This window comes from Argentina silus (assembly GCF_951799395.1).
Source record: "Argentina silus genome assembly, chromosome: X".
Taxonomy (NCBI): domain Eukaryota; kingdom Metazoa; phylum Chordata; class Actinopteri; order Argentiniformes; family Argentinidae; genus Argentina; species Argentina silus.
The window spans coordinates 28,202,703-28,219,084 of record NC_139653.1 but is presented as its reverse complement, the minus strand read 5'-3'; the positions used below and the strand labels follow the sequence as shown (position 1 = coordinate 28,219,084).

General features: G+C 41.6%; 1 protein-coding gene across 2 annotated transcripts; it reads right to left on the bottom strand.

Moving 5' to 3' along the window:
* Nucleotides 1–4,007: 4,007 nt before the first annotated feature.
* mmp23bb (matrix metallopeptidase 23bb) lies at nt 4,008–10,774 on the bottom strand. Of its 2 annotated transcripts, none has more exons than XM_083695001.1 (8): nt 10,713–10,774; nt 9,888–10,024; nt 9,497–9,636; nt 9,216–9,383; nt 8,850–9,014; nt 8,554–8,664; nt 7,923–8,049; nt 4,008–5,476 (listed from the first exon to the last, which is right to left on the bottom strand). In XM_083695001.1, exons 2-8 carry the CDS (start codon nt 9,998–10,000, stop codon nt 5,284–5,286), a joined length of 1,017 nt encoding a protein of 338 aa, XP_083551127.1. In that variant the 5' UTR covers nt 10,001–10,024; nt 10,713–10,774; the 3' UTR covers nt 4,008–5,283. The 2 variants fall into 2 exon arrangements, with proteins under 2 accessions (XP_083551127.1, XP_083551128.1); XM_083695002.1 differs by having other exon boundaries at nt 9,216–9,359.
* Nucleotides 10,775–16,382: the final 5,608 nt, after the last annotated feature.

Here is a 16,382-nt window from a genome sequence, read left to right as displayed (position 1 = left end):
TATGCAAAATGGGACTTTGTCTTCTTGAATGCCTAGTCGAAAGACATTGATGATATGTTCAATGCACAAGGAGGGGGAGGGATGGTGTAAAGGCCTAGGCATCACCATTCTTTCAATACATGAATGGAGTTGTTTAATTCGAGTTACATAAAGTAACTCTATGGTACAAAACTATGGTAAGGGATTATTTTTCGTATCTTTGTGTGTTACATATTTTCTTTATCTATGGTTATCTTGGCAGTATGTAAGCATCTAATAACAAACTGGCATACACAAAGAGACTTCTTCAGGAACTTGGCTGGGGAATACAGTCTTGGCTGGGGAATACAGACTAGCTACAGTGCCTTTGGAATGTATTCAGACCCCTTCACTTTTTCCACATTTTGTTGTGTTATAGACTAAATTTAAAATGGATTAAATTAAAAGAATTCACACAATACCCCAGAATGACAAAGCAAAAACACATTTTTTGAAATTTCAGTACATTTATTAAAATTGAAATACATAAATTCCTCATGTACATAAGTATTCAGACCCTTTGCTATGACACTCTTAAAATTAGCTAAAATGCAAAAATGTCATCAACAAATCACTCTTAAGTTGAATTGAGTCCATTTTAAAGCAAGGATAATAGTTCATGTAATTTTTAAATTAATATCTTTGTTTTTATAGGGTCTCTGATTTGCATAGGAATCAATTACACACTGTGTGGATTAGGATGTCATTACCAACTGAGCAAATTTAATAATTTTCTCTTGATCTTGACAAACTCCCCAGTCCCTGCCAGTGACAAACATACCCATAACTTGATGCAGCTACCACTATTCTTCACACAAGAGATGGTGCGGAAACTGTATTGCATGTGCTGGATTTGCACCAAACTGCTGTATCACTTGAATTCATTGTTGCAAACACAATTATGGATATGAGAGATTATTTTCCATCAAGGGATTATTTTTGGCCACTTGGTTATACAATATTTACCAATTTTGTAGAGTGACTGAGATGAGGTTGTCTCATCGACTGTGCTTTTTCCTCTCCACCATTCAATTTAGTAGATTTTTGTAAGTGTGCCCAGTCCTCAGGGTCGCATTCCTGAGCAGTTTTGTTCCTCTCCATTTGCTCAGTTTGTAATGACAACCTGATCCACAGTGTGTAATTGATTCCTATGCAAATCAGAGACCCTATAAAAACAAATATATTAATTCCAAAATGACATGAACTATTATCCTTGCATTAAGATGGACTCAGTTCAACCTACTGAGTGATTTGTTGATGACATTTTTGCATTTTAGCTAATTTTAAGAGTGTCATAGCAAAGGGTATGAATACTTATGTACATGAGGTATTTATGTATTTCAATTTGAATAAATTTACTGAAATTTCTCAAAACCTGTTTTCGCTTTGTCATTCTGGGATATTGTGTGTGGATTGATGGCAAATTCTTTTAATTTAATCAATTTTAAATTGAGTCTATAACACAACAAAATGTGGGAAAAGTGAAGGGGTCTGAATACTTTCTGAAGGCACTGTATATATAAAGTTAACATACACACTACAGAATACTATAAGACTTTTTACGTTTGTATGTACATGCTTGGGTAGGAAGAACCGGCGGTCGTGGCAGGCTGATCAGTTTTAATACGCAAGCGGATCCAGCTCGCCATTTATTGTCTGACAGACGTCCGTGAAGGCCGTGAAGGTAGTGAGATATTTATCAGTTTGCTACCTCTACTCTATTTTCCGGTAAGATAGAAGTAATGTCAAACCTTTCCTGATAGGCAATGACAACACACATGGCAATCAACAGGCACCGATGAAGATCAGCCATCAGCACAGCAAGGTTTTCATCGACAAGAGAATCAGTATGTCAATACAGAGTAGAAGCCCGCTCTCACACAAAAATCAACAGGCACCTGCTTAGACAGCCTTGTCTGATCACTGAAACAGAACACACCCATTTCTCCGGAGGTGGGTGGGGTTAATTAGCATATATTTTCTCAAACATAATTAATGTGGCAAAGTGTAGATTTTGATTTAAATTAAATATTTAATTTAATATCCCCAGATTTAAGATTTAATTTAAATATGAATTTCTCTACTCTAGATTTAAGATTTTTATTAATTACATAATTTGTTCTTAAATATTTATTTCACACTACAGATATAAGATATACATTAAATATTTGTAATATTTAGATATGTTTTTGCTAAATATCTATTTTGGAATCAAATATTTAGATATCATTTTAAATATTTATGTTTTTGTTAAATATTTATTTTAAAACAGATTTAAAATGTTTTAAAACATTGTCACAGGATGTTTTAAATATGGGCTGTGGAGAAGGGTGCAGCTGAAACTGTTGACAATGGAAAATGGACATAGATAGCTAGTAGACAAAATAATGGGTATTATAAACATTAAGAAATAAGGGCATCTGCTGCCTGGGCCGATCTCGGGTCCTTCTTCCCGTTCAGTGATGGGTGGGGTCCTGCAGTGTGCGGGCTTAGGTTGGCTGGGGCCTCTACTGTAGGCCCTCCCAGTGCAGGCTTACGGCCCAGTACCGTGCGGGCTTGGATGATCGCGGTACTGGCTCTGGGCATCTCGGCTCATGCTGCTACCCCCTCTACCCCCCTGACGTCCCTCTGGCAGGCTGCCTGTGACAGAGTGGATGCGATGTAAGCGGGCGCTGGCCTTGTCCTTTAGATGTATTTTAGATGTACCAGGGGCCACAGGCCACCTGCTTTATGCTGATTCTCTCCTACTGTTTAATGTATCAGTTTTTCAGTTTGCAACAGCATTTAATCTTGTGTTGTCCTCTTTGTGCTTATCTGTCAGAGGGGCTCTGAGCCCCTCAAAACGAGTCTACTCCACCCTATATCCTGTGGGAGTTTTTCCTTGCCACTGTGCCCTATATTTTTCTCCCCTCTGAAGAGTTTTTTCCTTGGCTTACTCCTGGGGTCTATGATTTGGTGTTAGATCATATTGTTTGTATTGTATTTATTGTTTAGTATTATTTTGTTGTGAAGCACTTTGTTATATTTGTCTATGTAAAAAGTGCTATACAAATAAACTTGATTGATTGAATGGCAATACTTTAGATTTACTTAAATACTATTTATCATTTTATAGATGGTCCTTTCCCATCATGTATGGAATATTAAAATCAAATATTTTCTGACGTTGATGTTAGAATTAAATTCTTACTGTAAGATGTTCCTTTGATTCATTTGATCAAGTTATTATCTAGGGCTATTGATAAGGATACCCACCAAATTAAATGATGTTTGCTGAGAATCACTCACATGGTATGTCTTATCAACTGAGTGTGTGTGTGTCTGTGTGTTTGGAAATAGTGGTTTAAACAGCTTGGCAAAGAACTAGGTTGTCTGGGGCGTCACTAGGCACGATAGATACAAGCTAGTCAAACCATCAAGACCAACATACTTCTTGTTAGTGACCAGCTTCAAGTTGTGTTTTCAACACTTTGATGCTGGTCTTGCTGGTGACCCGTTTTGCTGAAATTGTTACTGTTGTGCTCATGTGTGTTATTTATCGTTGTGGGCATGTGAACAGTACTTTCATACAAATGGTGTAAGTAATTGAGAAAAACTGTTAACAGTGATTCTATGCATAATTATTGTAGGCACTCATCCCAGAGTATGTGAACTAATACTCCCAGAGTATGTGAACTAATACTCCCAGAGTATGTGAACTAATACTCCCAGAGTATGTGAACTAATACTCCCAGAGTATGTGAACTAATACTTGCAGCATTATTGTGTGACTGCCTCTATTTGTGCCTGTTACCTTAACAGAAATGTGTTAAACTCTTGACAAAAAGATGTCCCTCCTGTTGTCTTTTGCAAATTAAGTGTTTCTCATGTCTTGTTTGTGGAAATATCTGTAATACAGTTGGCTTGTCATCCTGTTTACGATATTCAATTGTGATAATATTAAAGAAATACATACATGTTTGACGTAAAATAACTTTAATATACAACGGAGTCTTTATTGACATAGGAGTTAACGTTTTAATTTTCCACACATTTAACTCTGAATTATGTGTGAATCAATCAAATTTGAGTTAAAGCAGAATTTGACTAAAAAAAATTTTTTTTGTGCCCACCATTGATGGTCCCAAAATATAATTATTTTTGCACAACAGAACCCCATATGTAGATATCCTAGTACAATTTACATTTACTGGAACTGGCATCACTTTGAGACTATTCCAGGAAGTAAATCTGAGTTTGCTACTCAGATATTTCAGGTTTGTATGTGCCAATAGGCCTAATGATATTTTGGGACCATATCAATGGTGGGCTGAGAGGAAATACAAGTGTGTGGCTCTCATATTTGAATACTGCCAATAGTCAACTATGTAGGCCTAAACCCTAAATATAAACAGCACCATATCTAGATCTTTTCAATCCTCTCAAAATCTAGGGGCTATTGCTGTGTAAGCTATTTTAGCATAGTTTTGCTGTCAAAACCAAACTGACAGCTATGTAAATGTGATTGCTGTGTCCTCTGTACCTGTGGTTGAGCACCGTTATGATTGACCTTGAACTCAGTTGCAATTTATTCATGCAAATTGCGAGTGAATTGGATTCTCCATGTCAGGAGTAGAGAGAGAGCTATTTCATTGAGGAATATACGCCACTTTCAGTACAAATTATGTATTAAATTCAACAGTAAAGATCACACCTAGAACAACCAACCAGATTGGTTAGACTCAACTGGCCTTCTAAAGCAAGGTTAGATAATCACATGATTGATTTGAACCGCAATCATGATTTACTCACTCATAGCTGCAGTGTAAACCAGTAAATGTACCATTTTTGGCAAACACATTCTGAAGCTGTCTAAAGCTGTCTAAATGCTCGGAGACGCTGCAATTGCCCCCTAATGTACAAATTGTTGAACCATGATGAATAGGTTCAAATAAAATGAAGAGATATTAACCCTACTGCTCTGGACATTCAAACCTGTTTACTGACACTGTATCAGTGATCAATCTATATAATAACAGTATATTTGTTAACTGACAATGTAATCACATTTAAATGGTGAACAAGAATAGCCCTTTGGTCTGATGGCTTCGTTGAAGTTCCATTCAAGATCTGAATCAAAAACCAATAAGACCATAGAGGTCAGCATATGTGCTATCTGTATTTCACTGTGGTTAGGATTTAGCAATTCTGGATGGTGAAATACATGCCTCTCTCCTTCCAAGCACTAATTCTACCCCTCACTTGCTCCACTGAATGTTGATCAAGTCAGCTGTTAGAGGACTGCTCAGGTTTTAGGCGGATGGCCCAGGAATTAGCGGAAACAACATTGCCAAGCCGATGAACTCGACAGGTGTATGTACCCTCGTTGAACTCATTGGCTACGATGCGAAGATCGCGGTCCTTCATGATGATGTAGCCAGGGACCGAGGTCAGGAGCTGCTCACCATCCTTGTACCAGCTGGACCAGGACAGGGATTAACATGGAAAGACAGCAGATACAAGAAATTAAGATATGGTGGAATAGTCTACAAAGTAAGCTATAACAACAGCAGTAATTTCAACTCCCTTAATATAGTGCTGAGTCATCTATTTTAAAAGCCTTAAAGCCTTACAGTACCATAAAACTACCAACAAGTGCCAAGTCTCCAACAAATGCCTGTCTCCAATATTAGCCGAGCCACTAATGGTTAGTTTACGGTATGATGTACTATGAAATCTTACATCTCACAGTGAAAATCCTTAATGAAAATATACATTACAGTGGATTCAAATAATGTATCAAAGTATGCATATTATTTATGCATGTCTGTATGTATGCATTCTAACAACCCTATAACACCTGTTAGCATCTCTGCTAAGTTAATGCTCTTGGGGCAGTAGCTAGCGCGGCTGGATGGCAAGAGGAAGGTTGTGAGACAATCCCTGCTTAGGGCAAGCTACTCTACCCTGCCATTCGCTACACTATGTACAGTATGGAAGAGCGAACTCAGAGAGGTTTGCCCACATTTTCAGGGTATTTTCACATATAGCCCTTCTTAAAAGAACTGAACTTAGGGTATTTTCATACATGGTCCCTTTCAGCCAATTTCGGGAACTCAGAGCTGTTCGCCAAAATGTTCATGCATATGTGAATGCTCCAAATCAACTCAAGTGAACAAAACTGAGACCATCTCGGGAGACCATTCGGTTCACTTTATGCTTCACTTTCGGTTCGTTTTTTTTGGGTGCAATGTGAGCGCAAAGCCCTGGCATGACGCTCTTGGCCCTCTGTGCTTTCTATACATGTGACATGCTCAATCAATGTGCAATTACCTAACCGAAGGTGCAAAGCAGTTAATTGGCCTGAGTTCCAATGAAAGATGGCACTGTGAAAGCAGGACTGAGACCTCATTATTGCTGAAATGAACCAGCAAGAAAATATTCACATTCTGTTAAAAGAGATTATATGTGAAAATACCCTGAACATTTGGGGGGAGTGGTAAGTTCAACAAAAATTGCCTGAGAGGGACGTGTGAAAATACTCTTTAAAAGAACCAAATTGAGGACTATGTCTGAAAATACGTCAAATGTGCAAATACCCTGGCTTTATTTGGAGCATTCACATATACATGAAAATGTTGGTGAACCACTCTGAATTCACAAACATTTACTAAAAAGGAAGTGTGAAAATATCCTTTAGTGAAAAAGTGGATAACAAGTTTTAGAAGGCATAGGAATATCAAATGTACTAATCTTAATTACTATATATTCAGTTTGATATCAAACTTGTTTAGTTTGATATCTAGGTTAATAATGTAACATCTCTAGTTTTTTGATACAACGATGCATACATAGTATAAATAGTATGATGTTATTCAAATGTGAAATAAGACCAACAAACATTGTTGATTGTGAAAAAAAATGTAGCAACTGTGTAGTATATAGGAAAACTATTTCCAAATAGCTTATTCTAAATCCTTTCAAATATTTCAACTATAAACTGAAGTAGTGCCATTTCAGCCGGGCCTCATGGGAGCGAGTAGTGCCACCTACATGTCATATCCCAAAGACTTACAATGGCAATTGACTTACAATGGCATATTTAAAGCTCTACTGATCTTTAACCATATACGCTAGAAACACCAAACTACCTTTACTATGTAATATGTTCAGACTAGCCTAACTTAACTGTCATGAATACAGCTTTTTGCAAACTTTTATACTTTTTACGCTCTACGTGTTTAAAGAATGCATTGGTTTTCAATGCCGGCCATACATTCGCTTTGGTAAACTTTAAAACGCTACTGCTCTTTCATGTTTTAAGCTAGACCCTTCTAATTCTATTTTTAAATGTTTAGGCCGACATCACTTAAGTTGTATGGATGCAGTATTTTGCTGACATCTGTAATCTATAAGCATTTTGCATGAATTAACATGGGTTTCTATTGACCCCATAAGATTTCTATGGTACTGGAAAATTTAAAGTAATACTGCTCTTTCAACTTTTAGCCTAGACACTCCAAACTTACTATAAATGTTACATCCACCTTGCTTAAATTTAATGGGATTCAGCTTTTTGATCAACTATATACTTTTTAAACTGTCAGAGTTTAAAGTCAATGACCTCCAGGTGTCCCTAAAGGCTCCTACAGGGTCGGGCTAAATTGGCACTATATCAGATTTTGTTCAGCAAGAGAAATGTACAAATATGCCAATTTTCCTGCTTGTGGTCTTTTTTTTTTTTTTTGCTTATCTACTACACAATTTATTTCACAAAGTATTTCCAAATACATTCCATTATAACTATTCACATTTTCAAATGAACATCTCCAATTACACTTTTGAGAGAACCTTGAAAGTAATTCAAATACTATTTTGTTCAAGATCTGGTAATGATGCACAAAAGAATGGCGCAAGTCTCCCACCTGACTTTAGGAGGCGATCTAGGATTTTTTGTCCCACAGCGGAAGCCCACAACCTTGCCACGAGGAACCATCTTGATCTTGACATTGGCAGGAGGTGGAGTTGGTGTGGTAACTGCCTCCAGAGGTTCTACATGAAGTGAATTACATACCAGGACAGTTAGATAAGCAGGATCCCTTGATTAGAGTTAAAGTAATTTAAGAATAAAGCACAAGTGCAGTACGGTGGTTCAGTGGGCCAGGTTAAAGCCTGAATAGTCACATTTCCAATACCTTAGGTTCCCAACCTTTTTCACCCGGAGCACCCCATTTCACACTGAATTAAATTTGCGCCCCCATTTGAAGAAAAAAAAAACATGTTGTATTTTCTGTATTACAGTACGTTTATCAGAAAAAGTTAGTCACTCTCAGGTCGTTGGTGTCCGCATATCATTTTGTTCAGTTTCATTAATAATGCCTAAAATCTACTAAGTACCCCTGAAACCTTTAGTGCAGGGAATTACTGAGCTAGTGCATAACATAGGTATCGCTCCAGACACATAGTTAGTGTATGGAGAGATACCAACAATAACTGGAAAGATACAACTCAAATATCAGGCAAGCAGATTTTCCACATTATTCCTATCAGTCTAACCATAGCATAGGTCACAGCGACGGGGACAGTTTTTCTTCATAAAGCTCTTCCTCCTCTCACAGAAGCCAAGGCGAGCCCATGGAACACACACACGCCTCTTATCCATGCAACCTGAAATACAACACATGCATTAGGCAAATTGTTGAAGCTATGTGTACTTATTGAAATTCCATCAGACAGGTACATTTTTTTAATTAATAGATACACCAATTTACTTTTCTTTCTTATTTTTTTTTTTACATTTAGCAGACGCTTTTATCCAAATGACTGATACATGACTGATCTCTGATGCTTACCATAAAGGCGCTGTATGCCCCAGACGTCATCCTGAGCGATATTCCGCTGGCCTGTGTAGGTGGCGTTAGGGTGCATCAAGGCTTGGGGGTCACGGGAATGCCACAGGCCAAGAGCATGGCCAATCTCATGAGCCGCAACCTGAACCAGGTCATTCAACCACACACCTAGGGAAAATGCACAATAACACATGAACACAAACCTATAATTTACAACAAGGGTGTTAGAGACATAGAGACAGATACACATTAACAGAGCCACATTAACCATGATTATCCACATAATTAACGGCTTGTGAATGCTTTTGGAAATCAAAAAATGAGTTTTTAACTGAAACAAGAAGAGAGGTCACTACAGCGATACTGTACCTTGTTTCCAGCTGAAGCGGGACTTTCCTAGAATCCAGAATTCATGATTGTCAAAGTGGATTTCCCCTCGGGGGGGCAGAAAGGCATGGGCCAATTCCCCATTCAGCCCATCAAAGCAGGGGTGCAGTGGAGACCACCAGCAGTCTGTGTGGTTAAAGGTGTAGAAACCTGAAAACACACACACACTTAATGCAAGGATTGATCAAAACCTTCCATTTAGCAAAATTATTATTATCCATACTTGTTATCCCTTTATCGGTTTTGTCACTGATCTGTCTCACCAATGATGATGTCAGCACTCTTGTTGGGGTTTGTGATTTCAGTGAAGGAGAGAGGGGACACATCACTCCACTTGGTGAATGCAATGCTGATAGATTTACGAGTGTCATCTTTGTTCAGAGTGTTGGGAAACTTTGTGATCCTGACAAAGGCAAATGGAAATGAAACGACAGATAGACAGATAGACAGGCACCAGTCTAGACAGGAAGGCATCATGCAAAGTTGGAATAGATTCATTTAATTCTGCAACTCCATGTCTTCTATAAATTTCACTGCAAACTTTCAGAGACAATATGTCTATACCAAGCCATCCCTTAACATGACTCTTAGGAGTAATTCTTAAATATCCCTAAAAAGTAGACCTCTCTATTCCTCTCCTCCCCATCTCCTCACTTGTAGGTAAGGTTAAAGTGCTCCCACTTGTGGCCCAGTGGGTTGATGGCGTAGCGTTTGGATCGGCTCAAAGTCACTTCTGACAGACGTTGCACAGTGCTAAAAGGCTCCATATAGGACCATGGCACACCAGCCTGCTGGAAAGAGAGAGAAATGAGAGAAATGAGAGGAAATCTAAAGAATCCAATGCATGCAGCATAAGGCAGTATAGAGGAAGCAGTATGTGAAGGATGGTACAGCAATTGGGAACTATAACAACTGAACATTACATAGACATGGCAAGATTTTCAATGATGACAGAAAGGTGAGAGTTGTAAATAGAGTAGGAGAAAGGATTTACAGAGCGCAGTACAGCCCCACTAAATCCTAATACTCAGGCTCCAAGTCTCAACAGAGCATGAGTGGCCTCAGCCACCGATAGAAAAAAGAACACACACACGTGGCATGAACAGGGAACCAAAACCTAATGAATGTAATTCTACACAGATGTGTAACCCTCGGCCCAGTGCTCTCATCCTGCCCCCCCTTGACATTCTCTCTCGATCCATCTCTCTCTACTGAAATATGTCACCCATATGTGAACAGAACAGTACCACCCCCCCCTCCCCTTTTAACCTTCCACAACTTAACAACTCTGTTTTCTTTAAATCCCCATATCCCAGACTCCATTTAATACATCAGGTAAATAATAATAGTAAAAATAAGAAGAGGAAGAAGAAGAAGAAGAAGAAAAAGAAAAAAAAAAAGCTTGCACGAGTACAAAAGGTGCCTACAACATCTGGGATCAACACATACATGAGCATTTACAATGGGTCGTGAACTTACTGTATCCGTCCTCCACGTTGGGAAACCGCCGACCCTACCCAACACCAGCAACACTAGAGATAACACTCCCGTACGAGTCGCGCGCATTTGGAAACCCAGCATGAAGTCCCTCGGTGAATTCAGTAACTTCGGCTCCCTATGCTCCATTGAAACCTGTCGTATTTCATTAACAGTTTTCAATAGAACAACATTCAATGTTGAGAGCACATGTTTCTTCTTATGGGTTGCATGTTGTCAAAGGACAGCGACTTACTCAGGTGTTAACGGAGTTTCCTCTCCTGGCTGTCCCCACAGTCAAGTTGCAGTTCCCCTCTCCTAAAATATTCACTGTAGCCTTTTCCCCGTGTTTTTTTTCTATCTGGAATATTTCTTAGGATACCACTAATAACCTCTTACTTTTGCACTCAGTCCTTGGTTATTGCATCGCATTTTCTATGTAGCGTGTATAGTCACTTACTTTGGTGTACTTTGTTAAATCCATGGCGTTTGGCTGATCAGGTGTCGTACACGATCGGGTGGTGGGGCTGTGAGAGCACCGCCCAGTTTTAGAACCACAATTTTGACTCAACCTCGGCTCTTTTTCACATGGTCTCAAACTGCACACATTTCTCACCTGAGCTGTGAGGGGGAAAGGTCACAGTCTTCACAGAAACAAGTCTCCAAGCTATTGTCGATGTCATAATCATTAGAAAAAATGTGTTTTCAAAGACGATCAAATATGCTCATGCTGTTGTAGGTTTCTCTCCCCGAGAGGCCTCAACCGAGAGGCTAAGGACATTTTAACGTAATGCTATAGGCTATATACATACATGTGCATACATACAGTGCCATCCATTAGTATTGGGGAAATAATGTTTTTTTTCCTCTTTGGGCTGTTACTCCAACAGCTTGGATTTGAAATGAAGCCATTACTATGAGGTCAAAGTAGACATTTTCAGCATCAATTCAATGTTGCACTATTTAGAAACAAGTCTACAGTAGACATGTTGCCCCCCACAAATTATGTAGCATGGTCTACTTGAGTGAATTAGTGACAATTATTCAAATCTTTGACTGTAAAGTTACTAGTGCTTATTTGATTCATTGTACGCCTTGCTTCTTACAACCATGCGTTTATTTAAAGGCAGTCCACGGATTGAGGTAGCCTGGAAAGTTACTGGAGCTTGTAGTGCTTATTTGATTGATTTCCAAGGACTTGACAGTATTATTGGAAAACAGTTAAAAAGGTGTGGTCTGAGGTGCGCTCTCCCCTTTGCACCCTATTAAGATGTTTTTAATGATAAATGCTAACTATCACTTTAGCAGCACCATCACAAGATGAATCGATGTCACCTCAAAACTCCTAAGCAATCTCTATTGCAAGACGCCTCATTTACCCAAGTTTCGTCAAAATTGGGCCAATCAATGTAATTTTGCCACATCTGTATGGCAAGATGCATCATTAAGGTGTTTCTGTTAAATCAGGTGTATCACATACTACCATCTGCAGAAGACTTCACCAGCAGAACTACAGAGGCTACACTGCAAGGTGCAAACCACTAGTTAGCCACAAAAACAAGATTTTTTTGCTAAAAAGTACAGGACCTAAAAGAGCCTTCAGAGAAAAGAACTGCTCAAAATCCACAGCATGTCATATGTGAAATATGGTGTGTGTGTGTGTGTGTGGGGGGGGGGGGGTATGGCTTGAGCTTGTAAGGCTGCCACTGGAACTGGCTCACTTGTCTGACGGCAGCGCCATAATGAACTAGAAAAAGAAGTTCTTGAAGAAACTTTGTGGGCTTGCAAAGTCTTATTTTTGTAGTTGATAAAGTTAAAATGTGGTTTGGAATACAGGTAGTCCAATTGATGGATAGATAGAGAGATGTGCTTCATGTTTAAAAGTATGACTATAATAGTCAGTAAATGACCCATTCAGAGCGAATGGCCATATAAATGAAAAGGATTTCAGGTAAATTCGAGTACAGCTCTAAAAGTATAAATGGTATGAAAACGATTTCAAGCAACTCAAGTTACACAACTCTGGGCATTTAAAGGTTGACTTGAAGATCAAGTGGTTTAGGCTGTGCATGCAGCAGTATAGGCTTACATTTCATGCAAATTCGAGTAAAGCTGAAAAAGTGTAAATAGTATTAAAAAATCGGAATAGAAGTTCAGAGTGAAGTCAGTCTACACTGATAGATAGATAGATAGATAGATAGATAGATAGATAGATAGATAGATAGATAGATAGATAGATAGATAGATAGATAGATAGATAGATAGTTCTGAATGTTCTATGGCAGTTGCAGTAACAAAGGGGCTCTCAGAATGTTGGCCTCTCAATATTCTGTTTTTGGGGGGGGGGTTTGTTACAAAAAGCTGAATATTAAAAAAATAAAAAATAAAAATATATATATAACAAGTTTCAAAAAGTTGAATACAAGGAACTCAAGTTAGACATCTCTGCACGTTGTTAAATTGAATTAGTGTACATAGATTAAAAGCTGTATGAGGAATAGCAGGCAGAATAATATTAATACTAAATATAGCTGCGAGCAGCGAATATTGGGGTCCAAGCTGCTTACGTTATGCCTTCTATAGGACTGTATTCTACACACTGTCCCCCCATTTCTCGTCATTCTCTCACACTCCCTCTTCCTAACTCTCCTGCTTCTCTCTCACCCCCTCCTTTCTCTCGTCTGTATCTACACCCTCTCATCCTAACTCTCCTATCTCTCTCTAACACACGCATACATACAGTAGTATGTTATACAGTCATATTCTCTATATGGTTCAGTACCTATTTCATAATTTCGGTAAAGAAGCTGCAGTGAAGATTTTGCAGGAGTAACGAGAGTGCGTTGTGGCTCTCTCCTGGATCGGTGCAGACTATGTCACTGAGCTCCTAACAGCATCCTATCCTAAACCATTAATACAACAGGCTGGTTGATTTAGGGCCGGTTTCACAGACAAGACAAGCTGAGTCCTGGACTAATTCACAATTTCAATGGCAAATGAGAGGATGCTTTTTAGTCTAGGACTAGGCTTAAGCCTTGTCTGTGTAACCGGCCCTTGGAGTCATATTCCTGGTTTACTGCAGATCACATGCAAGCACAGGAGGACACACAGAACACACAAGGGATCTGGATCCCAATCCACAGCTCCTGAACTCCAACACTAACAACCAATCATAGCCAATTATCTATTGTCTTGTTGTATTTGTCCCATCTATGTATGTATGTATGTATGTATGCATGCATGTATGTATGTATGTGTCTATCTGTCTGTCTTACTGTCTCTATCTAAACTTTTCCAACTACCATAATAAGACTTCCAGGACTTATAAAATGTTCCCATATTAGGCTCGAAAACTATGCAAGAACAAAGATGTATGGGAGAATATATACTTCCTACATTGCCACCTATTGGTCAGTGGTTGTCATTTCTGCCACTACTACAGAGGGATTGGCCTCTTAAGTAGTAACTGTTTGAGATATTGTTATGAACATTTTTACAGTTACCAGATTTTTTTCATGTTGATTGAAATAACAATGGGCAAGACATGCAATTGTCATTGTATCATGCATATCTCCACTCAATGTGTGGTCACAGTTAAAAGATAAAGGTATGATCCATACAACTTTCAATATCTAGCATCTGGAGATTATGCACACCGATTTTTGTAACATGTGTCCAGTAGTTTTCGTGGAGTACAATTTTGCTGTAACATCAGTTTTTGGATAAAATATGAGGGAACTTACTTCAGATTTTCTAATATGTTGCAGTGTATGAAAGTTGTATTGATGGTTGAGGAACATTGAAAATGGTAAATGTGTGTGTGGGGGGACATGCAGCGTTCGGCCTGTAGAGGGAGCTACAGGACCGTGGCCGGGGTTGTGTCGGCGAGACTTTGTTGCACACCTGCTGCAAATGAAGTCTCGTCGGCGAATGTTTAAGATGTGTGTGCTTCTGCCATTTCAGTAGCGAAGCTAGGAGAAGGCGAGGTGAGCTGGGAACGGCGGCACGACACAGAAGTAGAGACTTATCGAGGAGGCTGGAAAGCCCAAGCCGAGAGAGAGAGACGTATCGACGAGGCTGGAAAGCCCAAGCAGTGTTGATCTTTTTGTTTTGTAATAAACGGGAGCGAGTCCCTTACCGCGACCTTGCGTCTGCCTCTGTGTACAAACGGACTTTACCACATTTGGCGCCCAACCTGGGACACAGAGGGAAGGCGGAATGGAGGCGCTAGCAGCGGCGATGTCGAGGATAGCGCTTGTCCTCGAGCAGCAGATGGCCCTGCAGCAGACCCAGCAGGCAACGCTGGAGGAACTAACGGCGGCGAGGATCGCGGACAGTGCCCTCCTCCAGGACTTCACCAGGGTCGGCGGGCCGGCGCCGGGGACCGGAGCGGCACCAGGTCCCCCCAAGGTCCAGCTACAGAAGATGGGGGACCTGGACGACCCAGAGGCGTTCCTCGCGGTGTTCGAGGGGACGGCAAGGATCTCGGGGTGGCCGGACCGAGAGTGGGCCTACCATCTGCTGCCCCTCCTGTCAGGGGAGGCGCAGCTCGCGGCCCACAGTTTGCCGGCGGCCACGTCCCTGGCCCGGGCGATTCGGGACCGCCTGGGCCTGACACCGGAGGAACACCGGCGCCGGTTCCGGGCCATGACAATGGAGGAGGGGTGCCGGCCCTTCGCCTACGCCCAGCGGCTGGGGGACAGCGCATGGCGGTGGCTGGACCCCGAGAACAACTCGGCGGTGGAGGTCGGGAACCGGGTGGTAATGGAGCAGTTCCTCGCGGGGCTCCCGGCCCGTACCGCCGCCTGGGTCCAGTACCACCGCCCCCAGGACCTCAAGACCGCCGTGGGACTGGCCGAGGACCATCTCTCCCTCCCACCGCGGGGGCCACAACGACCAACCCCGGCCCCGCGGCAGGGGGGGGGGGGCCGACGCCCAGGAGGAGCCGAGGGAGCAGAAGGAGAGAGGCCGGCGCCCGCCCCAAGGTTGAGATGGCAGGGGCGCACCTATCCAGAACCGACCCCGGCCCCACAGGGAGCACCTCGAGCGACAGGGGGGGTGTGTTGGCGGTGCGGACGGCCGGGCCACGTGCAGGCCGAGTGTCAGGCGATGGACGTGGGACAGGTCGTCCGCATCGGCGACATACCGGGCCCTCCCCCCGGACCAGGAGTGGCGTATCGTATTCCGGTAAGGATACAACATGATACGCACCAGGCATTCTTGGATTCGGGCTGCATGCAGTCCATGATCCAGGAGCGCCTGGTTCGGCCGGGGGCATTGTTGAAGGCATCGAGGGTGCGGGTGAGGTGTGTGCATGGGGACATTCACGAATATCCGGTGGTCGCTATCGAAATTCATTTTGAGGGGAAAAACCATAGTGTACAGGCGGCGGTTAGCCCACGCCTCACGCATCCCCTGATTCTAGGTGTGGATTGGGAGGGGTTTCCTCAAGCGGTAAAGAGGGCTACCGGGATGCGTGCACGACAGCTAGGGAGGTGTGTGGCGTGTAATGTGCTCTGTGCTGAGGCGGCGCCTCGCGACACTGCCGGGGAGCCGGAGCCGGCGGGGGCGCCTCACCCCGAGACTTCCCCGCCGAACTATCCGCTGCTAGGCGACTTCCCCCTCGAGCAGTCTCGTGACGAGACCCTAAGATCAGCCTTTGACCAAGTGATA